Below are 14,819 nucleotides of genomic sequence, written 5' to 3' on the forward strand. Positions count from 1 at the left end.
GGTGCTCAATATAATATACTTTTCTAGAATAAAAAGTGTCCTAAAGAGGGATAATTTTTGCATACAGCATGTCCCCGGATTGTCTTTACAAGGGGAACAACTTTTTTATTATTGACGTTTTGAGAAAAATTCATTTTCATAATAAAAAATGTCTTGTTCTAAAATGGTTAATCCCGTTTATACTTTTCTATGTTTTTAAATTTAAAAAAACGAGAACATACGGTTCATATCAAATAACTTTTGGACTTTTAGAGCTACAATTTAAAAATATTTTGACAAGATACAGAGTGTCCCAAATAAATAAAAAATATCAAAGTTGTATTTTTTTAAATGGAACACCCTGTATATTATTACATTTTTAGTTTCTACGATTAAAATAAAGGTAAATTTGATTAAGGTTTATTACACTTAAACCTTACCGTTTTTGAAATATTTTCAATTTTGTGAAATTGCAGTAAAAATTTTAAGGCTTCATTTCTCCAAGGGTATCAAAGTTTTTAATACTAAATATTTACTGAAGTTTATTTATTGATCAGTTATTGTGTTGCAAGTTGCAATAATAAAAATAATACTACCTTATACAGAGTGTAATAAAATTTATTTTAAATAATTATTAGCTTTAAACGGCAATAACTTGTTTAATTTAAATGGAACACCCTGTATATTTTATGAGAATCAGATGCACAATTTAAGTGTCTATCAAATTGTATTATGCTATTTTTTACCTATCTCTTTAAGTTTCCGTAGAAAATGCATTTTCTTGTAATTTAAAACTTCTTTATCAATATACCTATGGAATACTGACATTTTAGATTATTTTTAAAGATGTACGAAATTTTTAAAGAGTACAGATACTAATATTGTCGATATAATACGTTTATTTCATTAAAAAATAAAAAAAAACTGTTTAAATATTTGTTAAAGAGGACCAATTAATATGATTCCAGTATTCAAACTACATTAACTGCCTGTTTGCGTTGATTAATAATAATTGCCCCAATTACTAAAAAATTGAGTTTTGTATGTTTATTAGACAGTGTGGTAAAAAGTAACACTTTAAAAATTATATTTTATTTTTTAATAAATGCTTATTTATAACAACATAGACGTTCATTTTCATAACTTATTATTATATTGATTTCTGATTCAAATCCATATTTATTTAGAATAATTTATTAACGAACACAATTAAGTATGTAATTAATTAGTATTTGGGCAGAAATAATGGTGTTATATTTAATTAATGGTATACTCTTATAAATATTTAAATAGTTTTCTTTTTGCTTACAAATGGGCTAGTAATATTACCGTTTTGCTAAAAACGATAATATTACTAGCCCGTACATTTTGTACATTTGTTGCTTTTGAAAACAATCTAAAATGTCAATATTCCATGGGTATATTGATAAATGAGGTCTAAATTATAAGAAAATGCATTTTCTACGAAAACTTGCAGGAATAGGTAAAAAATGGTGTAATACAATTTGATAGACAATTAAATTGTGCATCTGATTCTCCTAAAAGATACAGGGCGTTCCATTTAAATTTTAAATTAAAGAAGTTATTGGCGTTTCGAGCTAGAAATTATTTAAAATAATTTTTTAGACACTCTGTATGAGGTAGTGTTATTTTTATTATTGCAACACAATAACTGATCAATAAATAAACTTCAGTAAATATTTAGTATTAAAAACTTTGATACCCTTGGAGAAATGAAGCCTTAAAAATTTTTAATGCAATTTCACAAAATTGAAAGTATTTCAAAAACGATAAGGTTGAAGGGTGATAAACCTTAATCAAATTTACCTTTATTTTAATCATAAAAACTAAAAATGTAATAATATACAGGGTGTTCCATTTAAAAAAATACAACTTTGATATTTTTATTTATTTGGGACACTCTGTATCTTGTAAAAATATTTTTAAATTGTAGCTCTAATAGTTCTTCAACGAACCCAAAACTTATAATTTGTGAAAATCTAATCGTTTAGCTACAATTCTCCGTGTCGTATGTGGTGAACAACCCTGTATATTTATAACTAATTTATTTTTGTTTTATTATTTTATTATATTACCGTAGTTAACTGAATTTTCATTTTTGGAACTTGGAAGAAACCATATCTTAAAGTTTCTTTTTATTTTCTCTAAAACGGTATGGAAATTTGGAAAACGATAAACAGGATTAACCATTTTAGAACAAGCAAAAATGTTTCCAAAAATGTCAACAATAAAAAAGTTTTTCCTCTTGTAAAGACAATCCGGGTACACACTGTAGAACCTAAAAAAGGGTAAAATTTGTCAAAAATCTAGGTGCAAATCGTGCAAAATCATGCTCTAATAATTTTTGTCTCCTATTTTTTCAGTTTGATGATGATTGCTGTTTTTTTAATGAGAAATGATGATGAAGGGTTAAAATACATTTTTTTGGTTAAAGTTCACTTAATTCTTTAGGATCAACTTTTTGGGGTGATTTATGTTGTTAAAATTGAGTTGATTTTAAAATTAAAATCCACACAATATTTCGTGTGTTGAAATCTCCGCATAGGTACGAAGATATGAATAGATTTTTTGTCTGTTTTTATGTAAAATATTAGGACATACGTCTGATAAACCCATATAAGTCTAATATTGTTTTTTTTTCTTACTGGCAATACTTATTTTCCATACATTTACTCAAATTTTTTGAATATGTGATTCTATTTTTCAACTCAATACCTCCACGCGTTCCCTTGACAGACAGGAACAGACAACAAACTGACACAACTGAACCGGTAAGATTGACATGTATAACGTCATGTGTAGAGTGCGCTTTATTTTTTTATTCAAAACTTCAAAAATGCTTCTTGGGTATTTTTCTATTAAATTGACAAGTTTAAACTATAGAAATTTATGACATTGCCAATTACAAAAAAAAAACAATATAGTCTATGAACAGCAGAGACATACAGTTTGAGCAAAGTATTCGGAATTGAACTCGGTGTGAGAATGATATGATACTATAAAACTACGTTATTATTTTCTTGTATGATATGCTATGTGTTATTATTAAATTATTACTTGCCCAGAAATACTGTCATATTTCTTTTTATCATTTTCTTTTAAAAAGTTTAAAATTATGTTACATCGTTTTTTTTTGCGATAATTACATGTGTGGCACTTTCCTTAAATGTTTCTAATGCAATCTTAATTGGCACATGTTGGCATTGTATTTGTGCCTAAATCACGTGCAAGTTGTATAAAGGTGAGCCCCCACTAGAATTTTTTACGTTAATGTTTCGTTTATACATACACACAAAGAAATTATTATAATGTTCAGTTCATCAAATTATCTATTTTTTAGTGAAGCAACAATACTGTAGAAATTGAAGACTAGAGTTGAATGTCTTTATATTATTTTACGTTAAACAGTCTAGTGGAGACATACCTTAAGTCCTTTAGCGAAAATTCTACATCTACTGGGCGTTTTTCTGGTCAGTTTCGATACCTTTTCGTCGCCCAAAACATGCTTTATTTCTTTACATCACTCTCTTTCTGTTAGTATAGTTGATATTTTTCGAAAATTTCAACTATATATAGAATGTATAATAATACTGCCCTGAAATGACGTCATTTGGTGATTTATGTTGACTACAGAGTTCCCACTATAGTCCGGGTCTATGTAATGATCAATAGTCTACGAGGCCTTCTTTTTTTAAAGTTATGAAGAGAGCGCGTAGAAAAAGAAAACACTTCAGCGTGTTACCTCATTCGAAAAATAAAAAACTAAAAAAAGGATAAAGGTAGATACACTTGTATAAAACAATGGTCTCTCTTTCCTGCAGATGATATCTACCTGTATCCCAAAAACTTATTAAACCCTTAGACTGGACGTACACAGAAAGAACAAAATGAACAAAATTGTTTTAGTCTTTCTTTTTTTAATAATGTATTATTATATTGTGTAAAAAACATATTTTTGTATTTGTAGTTATTCTGAAAATTAACCGTTTTATTTTGGTCATTTTGACTTAACTCGCAGATCATCATGAGGTAAATAAAAAATACAGGGTCCGGCAATAGTGCGTCGGGCTGTAGCTTCTAGAATAAAAAACTTGACAATTTTATTTATGTACAAACGTAAAGGATGTACTAGGATGTATTTCAGGAAGATATTTTAACTTCTACAGGGTGGCTCAAAAAAGAGAGACTGGATCGGGATTCGGGATGATAATGGAACACTCTGTATATTATTGCAAATTTGGCTTCCGTTTAGATCACTTTACATAATCCTAAGATATGAGTAAGTATATTTCGATAATTTCAGAGATATTAATAAATAAATAAAATATATATATATATCGAAGTTTCATAGTGTATTTCGTCTTTTCATGAAGATCCTATGTCACTTCATGAAGTGTCGGTTAGGTTAGGAGTTTAGTTAGGTTATTAGGTTAGTTTTTTTCATTAAGTGACTAGGATCTTCATGAAAAGACGGAATACACTATGAGACTTTCTTAAAAAAATTATTAAAAATACTAGAACTGTCTTGGAATCAAAACTATATTAGGTATTTGACCTTTTTTAAAGTCTTTAGGTATTTACTTTAGATGGTCTATACTTATTTTGCTATAAATTTCGTAATTTTAAATCATACAGGGTTTGCAAAATTCTACGCCAAACTTTATAAAATATAAAATAATTTTCCTTGTTTTTTTTTAAATGGAACACTCTTATTTTTTATTAGATGGAGAATTAAAAAATGAATATTTTTTGTGTTTAAAGTATATGAAATTTTTTAATGGTTTGACACAATACACGCAGTATTATTTTATATGGCTCTTTCAACGGTAAAATATGAGAGAAAAATCATTAGGTGGCCATATGAGATATAAAACCGTGAATATCTGCGAAACCGTTAAAAATTATGAAATACTCTAATTACAAAAAATGTTCACTTTTTAATTCTTCATCTATTGAAAAAATAATATACAGGGTGTTCCATTTAAAAAATGAGGAAAAATTATTTTATATTTTAGAAAGTTTGGCGTAGAATTTTGAACACCCTGTATGATTTACGGTTACCATATTTGTAGCAAAATAAGTACAGACCATCTAAAGTAAATACCTGATATAGTTTTGATTTCAGGACAGTTCTTGTATTTTTAATAACTTTTTTAAGAAAGGCTGAAAAATTTATATTATTTATTTATTTATTAATATCTCTGAAAGGTATAGAAATATATTCAATCATATTTTAAGACTGTGGAAAGTGATCTGAAAGGAATCCAAAAATGCAATAATATACAGGGTGTTCCATTTAAAAAAAACATACCGATCCGTTCACACTTTTTTGAGCTACCCTATAGAAGTTAAAATATTTTCCGGAAATACCTCCTAGTAGATACACACTTTATGTTTGCACTTAAACAAAATTCTAAAGTTTTTTTTTTCTACGAGCTACAGATGCCCGACGCACTATTGTCGGACCCTGTATAGACTTAAGTCATAAAAACGTCTTAAACTACATTATATTGATTTAAGTTGACTGAAATCTTGACTTGACTGAAAGAAAACGATTTAAGTCAAATACTTAAGATATACATTTTGATTTTAGAAATGACTAAGGGCTTAAGATTTAAGTCTTTTTGAAAATTACTTGTTGCAGCTTTGGGCATTACATGAAAACAGTTTTAGTAAAAAACGTTTTTGACTAAAATTGTCTTATTCTTTCTGTGTGCATCTAGCCTAAGATTAAATATCTTACTAAATCAATCGAGGAAAAAAGAAAGAACGAAAAACCAAAAGAGTCTCTCTAACTAATCATGCAGAGCAGGCGCAGAACTACGGCTGTCACTACAGTGGCGATGGCGTGGGGCAGTGTGGAGGAGGGATGTCGCATCAGTGGCGTGCCGCCGTTACACATGTCCTCCTCGCAAAAGCACATGTGCCCCGTCCCGCTACTTTCCATCATGCACACGTGGTCCACCATGAACAGGTTGATCTGCAGCTGCGAGGTACACGTGCGACGAACTACTTCGTAGGCTGCAAAGGGAAAACACAGAAAAATTAAGATTTTATTAGAGTAAGAGGATTTAAAACGTTACACAAATTTTTGGCGCCCAACGTGAGGCGGATTTGTTACGAAAATCCAATTAAATTTTTACTTACGTGATTTGGCATTCCTGACCATTTTGACACAGCATCCATTGCACGTCATCAGAGGGGGTTGGTCTTTGGGCAAAGCCGTGTAATTAAACGGGTCCTTACAGCGCATGTCCGACCAGCTGTCGCACTCGTAGCAGTAGATCTGCCGAGCTAAAAGTAGGCCCGCCGTACCAAATAGTTGTGTTCAAATAGTAGTTCGAATGAACAACACGAATGGACACTCATGGATGTTATATTTTTTATTTTATATTTTCGATTTTTTATTCATGCTCTGTCGCAAAGTAATTGCCAGAATAAATAACCAGTATCCATTTGTGTTATATAGTGAATGTTAAAAAGTTTGCATCAAAAATCGAATGTGATTTTTTATTATTGAATTATCAAAGAAAAAAAAAGAAAAAATACATTTAAATACAAAAAAAAATGTTTTTTGATTCTGCATCTAAAAGAAAATCTATGTTTTTAAAAAACTGAGATATAGCATTATAAATATTGCAATGTTGGCCATGCCATAAAAATACTCCGTATAAGATAATGTGAGTTTTCTTTCACTGGTTTATTCTGTTATCCCTGGTATTTAGAAAAACAACCCTGGAAAGTGTTAATAAAGTTAAATTCTCTCCAGGGTTTTACCACTTTTCTGATATACTGTTTTTAGTAAATAAGAAATAGCATGGCAACACCGCATATCAAATAAAAATAGTGTACTATATGCAGAATTTTATGCTAAATACAATTCTATATAGAAAAATGGGGATTGCAATTTAAAAAAATACAAATGATAAATAATTTTTGTTGGGACACCCTGTATGCAACAAAATATTTTTAGGTTATGTACCTTTATAAACAACGACGATAAATACTTATTATATAATTATTTTTTTCGATAACTCAATAATATTAAATTTTCTGATTTTTGCGAGAGAACTTTTTTACACTCACTGTATCTTCAAAAATGTACATTTTAATACACATATTATTCATCATTAAACCAACGTATCTTTTATAGTTTTTTTGGTTTAATCATGACTATCACAACAAATATAACAAAACAAAAAGAAAAAATTCATGCGTTTCCACAATACAAATTTCCATAACAGAACAATGTACGAGAGCTCGCTCTTTTTCAGAGTAGTCGATCTGACAACGTTGCACCATTGCCACGTTGCCGGATCGAGGCGTATATGAACCAATGCACGCACTCTCCCACGCTCGAGAGTGAAATATGTGTGAGTGAGAAAGAGAGAGAGAGCGTGAGACGACGAGTGAAATAAAGAGAGACAGGAAATGCAAAATAACAGCAAACTTACTCTGACATTCCGCTTTACATACGGTAGTTATAGCTAGCAATATTATCACTGAAAAACAAAGCAAAAAAGAAAATTAATGAAGAAGTTTCGGCGAATGTGAATCGGGGTCCTCTGGTCAGAAATCTCCATTTTTTTATGTATACATTTTGAGTTTTATTTTGGTTGGCGAGACAACACTCGGTATAGGGTGCTCCTGAAAGTTCTGCATAGAATTCTAATATACATTTATTCTCGATGACTAAATATAGTCATTTTGCCTACTAACTACAATTGTGTTTTTCTTGTGCATGATGCCAGGCACTCAAGACTCTGTGTTTTCAGAATTAGTAAGTATATTTAGTTCAGTCTTTTGAAAATATTGATAAATCTACGACTGCTTTTACCGAAAAAAGACAGGATGTAACTAAGAACGTTTCACATTTATGTTTGGCGCCCAACGTGGGGCATATTTCTATAAAGTAGCTTATTTCATTAAAGTAGACCATTACGTCTAAATACCGGTTCCTGATAAATCACTGAAATTAAGCGACGTTAGACGATCCAAGAGTATGGACGGGTGATCGTCTGGAACCTTTGTCATGCTGTTGTTCCTTAGCAATATTGTAAAATCTATTGACACACACTGCTCGTTCAGGCTGATTCGAGGCCGGATGTGATCGGATTTGTCGTAAGAGTCGATTTAGACACTCGCCAAGCCGGTAGACACTTGATGTGGCCGAAGATTGCTGTTCGGATTCCGCCTAAACAGAGTAGATCTCGTTCAGATTCGCCTCAGCGGCAAAAAGGGGACGTCAAGTCATTATTTACTTTTGGAGTTACACTTATCTTTGGCGCCCAACGTGGGGCTTATTTTTTTAAAGTGGCATATTGGCATATTTTATTAAAGTAGTATTATTTCTTTTAGCCATCATTTATTTATAATAGTGTAGTTCTACGGGTAGTGCTACAGAGATGTCAAATTTATCAATTTAACTTTTTACGAGAATTTATAGTTGTACTAGAATTCTTCGCAGACTTTTTGGGTTATCCTTTGTTATGCCATATTCTTTGATGAAATCTAAAAGCGTTAGATGTGAATATGTACAGCCAAGGTTATTTAGAACAACGGAGATTTCTGATAGGATGTTTTTTTTTCAGAAACGTTAAAGATATGGAGAATGAACTTTGCTTAATATTTACTCGTTAGTATACTCGTAAGTACAAGTAGAATTAACATTAATCATTTACATTATGATTTTTTTTCACAATTTAGGGGTTTATGATTCACCAGATTTTTTTTTAACATTTTGTTTCAATAATTTTAAAAAAATTAATAAGATTAACTAATTTTATACTTATGCTAGATGGAAGGGATGTCATAAAAGTCGTTGTGGAACGTGTATTTTGTTCGTTGTGATTATTTTAAATTGTTTGTTGATTACTTTATAACAATTAGTTTTATGCATAGCGTATAAATCTGAATTGATATTGTGTCTGGGCGTGAATTACAGTGAAATTCTTGTGAATCTGAGAAAGAAACTTAAATTAGTTAGATAATTGTGCAGTACTCTATAATATATTTTTGACTTTTAAGAGTTGACTTTTTGTTTGTCTTTAGATGTTCATTCTCCTATCTCTAACAAATCTCGAATATTTAGCGCAATGAAAGGTGTAATATACAGGGTGTTCTTACGTACTGTTACAGCGATTTAAAACACGAATTTACAATAAAAAATAATTCAAACACCCTGTATAGTTCCCATTATTCTAACAACAATAAAAATACCGTGTTTGTGTTTTTCGTCTATTACTTGAACCTCCAAATAAGAGTTCATAAAGTTATGGATCAAGAATATATGACTTGGTTGGAAATTTACCAAAAAAAAATGGTAGTAAAATCACCCTGTATGAAGCAAACAAAAAATAAGGAATAAAGATGTGATTTGAAGCGTCTAAAGTCTATATAAAAATATATATCGGTGAAATGATGTATACAAAACTTTTTTAATTTTACCAGAGAAAAAAACTTGATTTTTTATAGTCTGTTTCGAGAAAACCAAAAATTTTCAAAACAAGGAAAACAAAACAAGGATCCTTTAATGTAAAAAATAATTTACTGGATTTTATAACTTGATTTTATTTTTTTATATTAGATATTATTTTATTTAGTATATTTAAATGTTGTAATTGTTTATTATTTTTTTTTGAACTTAAATTTTGATAAAATGTATTATTGTTTAATGCATATACAGGGTGATTCACTGCGATGGTAAGTTAGGTGTTTTTGGAGAACCAGAATAGAATTTTTTGGAAAAATTTGTATTTTTACATAATTAACTCCTAAAATACCATCGCGGCGAATCACCCTGTATAATAGTGACATCACAACAACTGGATTTATTAGATCTAATTTATAAGTTTTCTCGTAGAAGTAAAAATTCATAATTTGCTATAATATATACAGGGTGTGTATTAAAACTACAAAAATTGGCATGCACTAAAATAAAGTTCTTTTTGTTGTTTTGTCAAAACTTTTTGTAAACTCGGTTTTGTTTGACTTTCCTTGTCGTAGATCTTGACAATTTAATTGGTTTTCACGAACACACTACGCACTACATCTATGTAAATTTTTCTAATTTATCTACAGGGCGTTCAAAAAAACCATACGAATTTTGTGAAATGAAAAGAAAAAACATTAACAAGGTATTCTTATTTTTTCGATGTTATTTCTATATTATATTTAATAATAATAAAAGTATAATTACTATTTTTTCTTAATAATATGATTTAAAAAAGTTTTGTTTTTGATTTTTTGCTAATATAGTTCTCTAAGTTCGATTGCTAAGGGTATTTTTTTAAATTAGGGTTTTTAAGTTGTATGAAAGTGAATCAAAATACATTCCTCTAAGAGACTCACTCAGGTTATATTTGTCGGTATTTAATTTTATACAGGGTGACGCACCTTATTCGCCTCGTTGATTATACGAAAACGGAAAGATGTAGAAAGAACATATTTTGTGAGTATATGTGGGAAGGTAATGTGCTTAATTTAATTTTTTTTACAAATATACAGGGTATGTCAGAATTAAGATCCACACCAAAGTTATATTTTTTTATGGAACACCCGGTATTTTATTTCATATTTGGATCCTTGAACACCAAAAAAGCCAGAGAAATAAACTTTACTAACAAATTTGATTGCTTCGTTTAATGTATACAGGGGTATCAAAAATTGCTGGTCTATTTTAAATATTTATTTTACATAAAAACTTTGTAATTTTAAACTCAACACCTTGTATTTTTAAAATAAATGAAAGCAAATTAAAATGCTGTTTCAAATTATATTAGGGCTTCCTATACCTATCTAGCTCAGATTTTGAATAAAGAGCAATTTTTCAATAAAATAGCAACCAAGATGGCTAGTGTCGTCGTGGCAAGTTTCTAGTGACCGTTAGCAGTTATTTTCAAAATTGAAATTAGTTTATGGACTTTATTTAAATTTATAGCAGTTTACTTTTATTTAATTTACCTACAATAGTTTAATAAATATGTATTTATTATTCTGTAAAGAAAAACAAAGTAATTCTTTGATTTAATTTACGATGACTTGTAAATATATGGTTTTTGTATAAAGAGCCAATTACAGCAAATTAATTTTCTTCACTTCCAACGACAGGTTAATGTTTAATAGGTTTTTTATAAACCACACTACCGCTCTGCGAAATGGGACAAGTAGTTTTTCACAGGCACACTTATCAGGAAGATTCCTATTTGGATATCTTTGGGCATTGAGACCAAAAAGCAATTTTCCTCCCAAAATAAAATCACCAGTAACATATTACTTCGTCTTCGTTCCGCCAGCAGATACTGCTTTATTTTTCTTGATAAAATAATGAATACTTACTTATTAAACTATTGTGGGTAAATTTAAGTAAACTGTTATAGATCTAAATAATAATGTCCATAAACTAAAGTCGATTTCGAAATTTCCACGGCGACACCAGCCATTTGATTGTCATTTTATTGAAAAATCATTTTTTTTCAAAATCTGAGCTAGATCAGTATAGGAAATCCTAATATAGTTAGAAAGAGCATTTAAATCTGCTTCGATTTATTTAAAAAAATACTTAATAATTTAATTATAAAAATAACAAAGTTTTTATGTAAGATATATATTTAAAATAGATGGGCAATTTTTAGTACCCCTGTATAAACTTAAAGAAGCAATAAAATTTTTGAGTAAAGTTTATTTCTTTACCTTATTTTAACTCAGCACAAGAATTAATTCTGAAAAGTAATGTACAGGGTGTTTATAATCTATTTTATTGTAGCACGCTTATTTAAATATCTTTTAAAAAATCTCAAAAACCAAAGATTTTAAACATACTTAACCCTTATAATAAACCCCTTTTTTTGGGCCCAAAAATCCAAAAATGAAATAAAATACCGGGTGTTTCATAAGAAAAAATATAACTTTGGTGTGGATTTTAGTTCTGAAACACCCTGTATATTTTAAAATAATTTTAAATTGTGCACATTGCCTTCCCACATATAGCCATAAAATATTTTGTTTCTACATCTTTCCGTTTTCGTATAATCAACCGAGGCGAATGAGGTGCGTCACCCTGTATACAGGATAATCTCTTGTTATAATAATTCCAATTTTGTATATTAATTTTTATTGATAAAGTATAAAATACCGACAAATCTTAAGTCCCGACTATGCATAACATTTTACCTTCCGTTTTGGCTGTCAGTTAAAACGTTATGTCTAGTCGGAGCTTTAAACCCTGGTCTCAAAAGTTGTATAATTTAAACGTGATGATTAAATAATGAGTTATGATTTTGTAATCTTTAAATCAAAAACAGTCTAATCTATTTTTATAAGTAAAAACCACTACTGAAAAGTCCTTTCAAAAAGGCGGATGTTCAAATCCTCTAGCACGATACATTTGTAATTAACCAAATAAAAATAATTATAAACAAAAATAACAAATGAAATAATCAAAATTCAACTCAATAGAAGAAATTTTACTCACGGGCACATTCCCATTGGGATTTTCCAAAATGTACAAAATAAACTGTAAGAAAACAGGGTTGTTGTTTTTTCAAAAATATCACAATTTTGATTAGTATTACAATTCAATTTTAAATGATAAAAATAAAAAAACGTTTCAATGTTTTTTTGATTTTTAAAAATACTATACTACTTTTTGAGCTCTAGTGTGTTTATATATACGGTGTTAAAAAAATAGTTGTGTAATTACTGTAGTTTTATTTTTAATTATTTTGGACATACTATATTTTGATGTTTTATTTTTTAATATAAATAGGAAATATCGCAACATTTTTATTAATGTATCTAAAAAAATATAGTGTTTAGTGTTCTTTTTTTTGAAGCTAAGTGCTTGACTTATTGTACTACTATTATTATTTTTGTCAAGAAGTTTATTTCAAAAAACACATAATTTATTTTAAGAGATTTAAAAAAGGTTGAATTACACTTTACAATATTTTTCTGTGTAGTTTTTATTAGAAAATTGTATTGTAACAATAACAATATAATTGTAGATTTTGTGTATACACGGTATTTTTTTACTTTATTCGATAGAAAATTACACTCTGACTAGAATTACATATCATATACAGGGTGTCTCACTTAAGATGGATACAAGCCAATATCTTGATTGTTTATTGAGCGATCTTTTTCATTTTTGACAGGAGGCTGTATGGTTATAAGACCTACATTTTGCCCAGGATAAGAAATGCGATACCTCATAGACGTACGTTTTAATGGGGTTTGATATTTTTCGAGATTCAAGAGTAAACTACCCTTAGGACAGTATTTATTTCAAATCTGATAAATTATATTGAATCCTCCTTACCTAAGATAGTTAAGTTCTAATTTTTATTAATATTGATACAGGGTGTGTCATTAAAATAAGATATTTTAATTTTTATTATTATTTTTTTAAGTACTTACAACGCCTTTTTTTCCAAGGCTCCTTGATTAAAAATTAGTGTTTTTAGCACAGAGCATTAGATCGAAATTTAAAATATGATTTTTTTAAGCGAAAATGTCAACAGTTGACATAAGATATGTTATTCTATTCAGAGTGTCATTTGTTGTCAAGTTGTAGTTATTTCCGGTGAAACAGGAAGTGACCAAAACAACTGAATACGTCAATCAATCCTAATTTATGTCATACACTAACATACAAAATCTCATTTTTTTTATCTGAAAAATTAAAAACTGAGCAACATTTGAGACGTACCCGGTATACCAAGCCATAAAGGGTGTTAGGATATATTCAATTTAGTCTAAAAATGGTTATAAAAAATTCGTTGAAGAATTTAAAGTTAAAATTTCGAATAGGAAAAAATTAACAGAGTTTTTTGGAACAACAGAGCTGACCCTGTATAAATCTAGTTTCTTTAGTAGTTGTTATCGTAAAAGAAAATTTAATGTAATTGAAAAATTGCAAAGTGCAAGACTTAAGTTTTACAAGAAAGAAACATCAGAAAGATTTCAGACAAATTATAATACATTATGTGTTTCTTGGAACACTCTGTATGCACAGTGTATGCTGAGCGATAATATAATATAGGTATCTATTTTTGACGTATTATATTTTATTGTTCTGTCTTTGGTGTCTTTCAGCTTTAATTAATATTTTTTCATATTATATTATCTCTCTTCATATAACAACAAATTAACACAAAATGAATTATTAATAATGCAATTTTTAAATATTTAAAAAAATAGTTAAAATAAACCTTCAAAGGTGTGTTAGGTCAAAAAGTAAAACTAACTCTAAATGTAATTTTTGAATATCTAAGACACCTTACCTAGAATAGCTATTAATTCTTTATACATGTTGTCTTCTTAATAAATTCATATCACAAAGGTACCGGCAATATTTCCCGCACTGTATTTTTATCAATTATTTATATTTTTCATCGTTTTTGTGGGGAAAATCTTAGGGAAAATTTACTCATTTTCATTTAGAGCCAGAGTTATAAAGCAGTTTGCGTATTGATTTTCTTGCTTGCTGGTCAGGAGCACTGCAGTAAGTTATAGGGGAGTATCGCAATATAGAGCCGTAACGCTATTTATAGAGTACAGAGCAGAGTTTGATCCTTGTATATGAATTTTTAAAGTAGCTCAACCTAAGACGTTTATGGATGTAAAGCACCAGATGGCGGGGCGTATTTCACAGTCTTTTACTAGAGAAAAATATTTTTTGTTACTCTGAATTTTGAAGCGGCCAATAAAAACAGAGAAAATAAAAATCAATAATTTTCGGACTGTGCCAATTGGTTACTAATCGACCAGATACTTTTTGTCTATTAGATATGCTATAAAAGCTGGTAATTATACAATTT

General features: G+C 29.0%; 1 protein-coding gene across 2 annotated transcripts; it reads right to left on the reverse strand.

Annotated features, from left to right (window-relative positions):
- Positions 1–4,976: 4,976 nt before the first annotated feature.
- LOC115884894 (protein quiver) lies at positions 4,977–14,452 on the reverse strand. Of its 2 annotated transcripts, none has more exons than XM_030903608.1 (4): positions 14,283–14,452; positions 7,455–7,502; positions 6,148–6,294; positions 4,977–6,021 (listed from the first exon to the last, which is right to left on the reverse strand). In XM_030903608.1, the coding sequence occupies exons 1-4, from the start codon at positions 14,308–14,310 to the stop codon at positions 5,792–5,794; spliced, it is 453 nt and encodes a 150-aa protein (XP_030759468.1). In that variant the 5' UTR covers positions 14,311–14,452; the 3' UTR covers positions 4,977–5,791. The 2 variants fall into 2 exon arrangements, with proteins under 2 accessions (XP_030759468.1, XP_030759469.1); XM_030903609.1 differs by lacking the exon at positions 7,455–7,502 and adding an exon at positions 12,473–12,514.
- Between the last annotated feature and the right edge of the window lie 367 nt (positions 14,453–14,819).

Source organism: Sitophilus oryzae, unplaced genomic scaffold (assembly GCF_002938485.1).
Source record: "Sitophilus oryzae breed Bouriz unplaced genomic scaffold, Soryzae_2.0 scaffold_358_pilon_pilon, whole genome shotgun sequence".
Lineage (NCBI taxonomy): Eukaryota > Metazoa > Arthropoda > Insecta > Coleoptera > Curculionidae > Sitophilus > Sitophilus oryzae.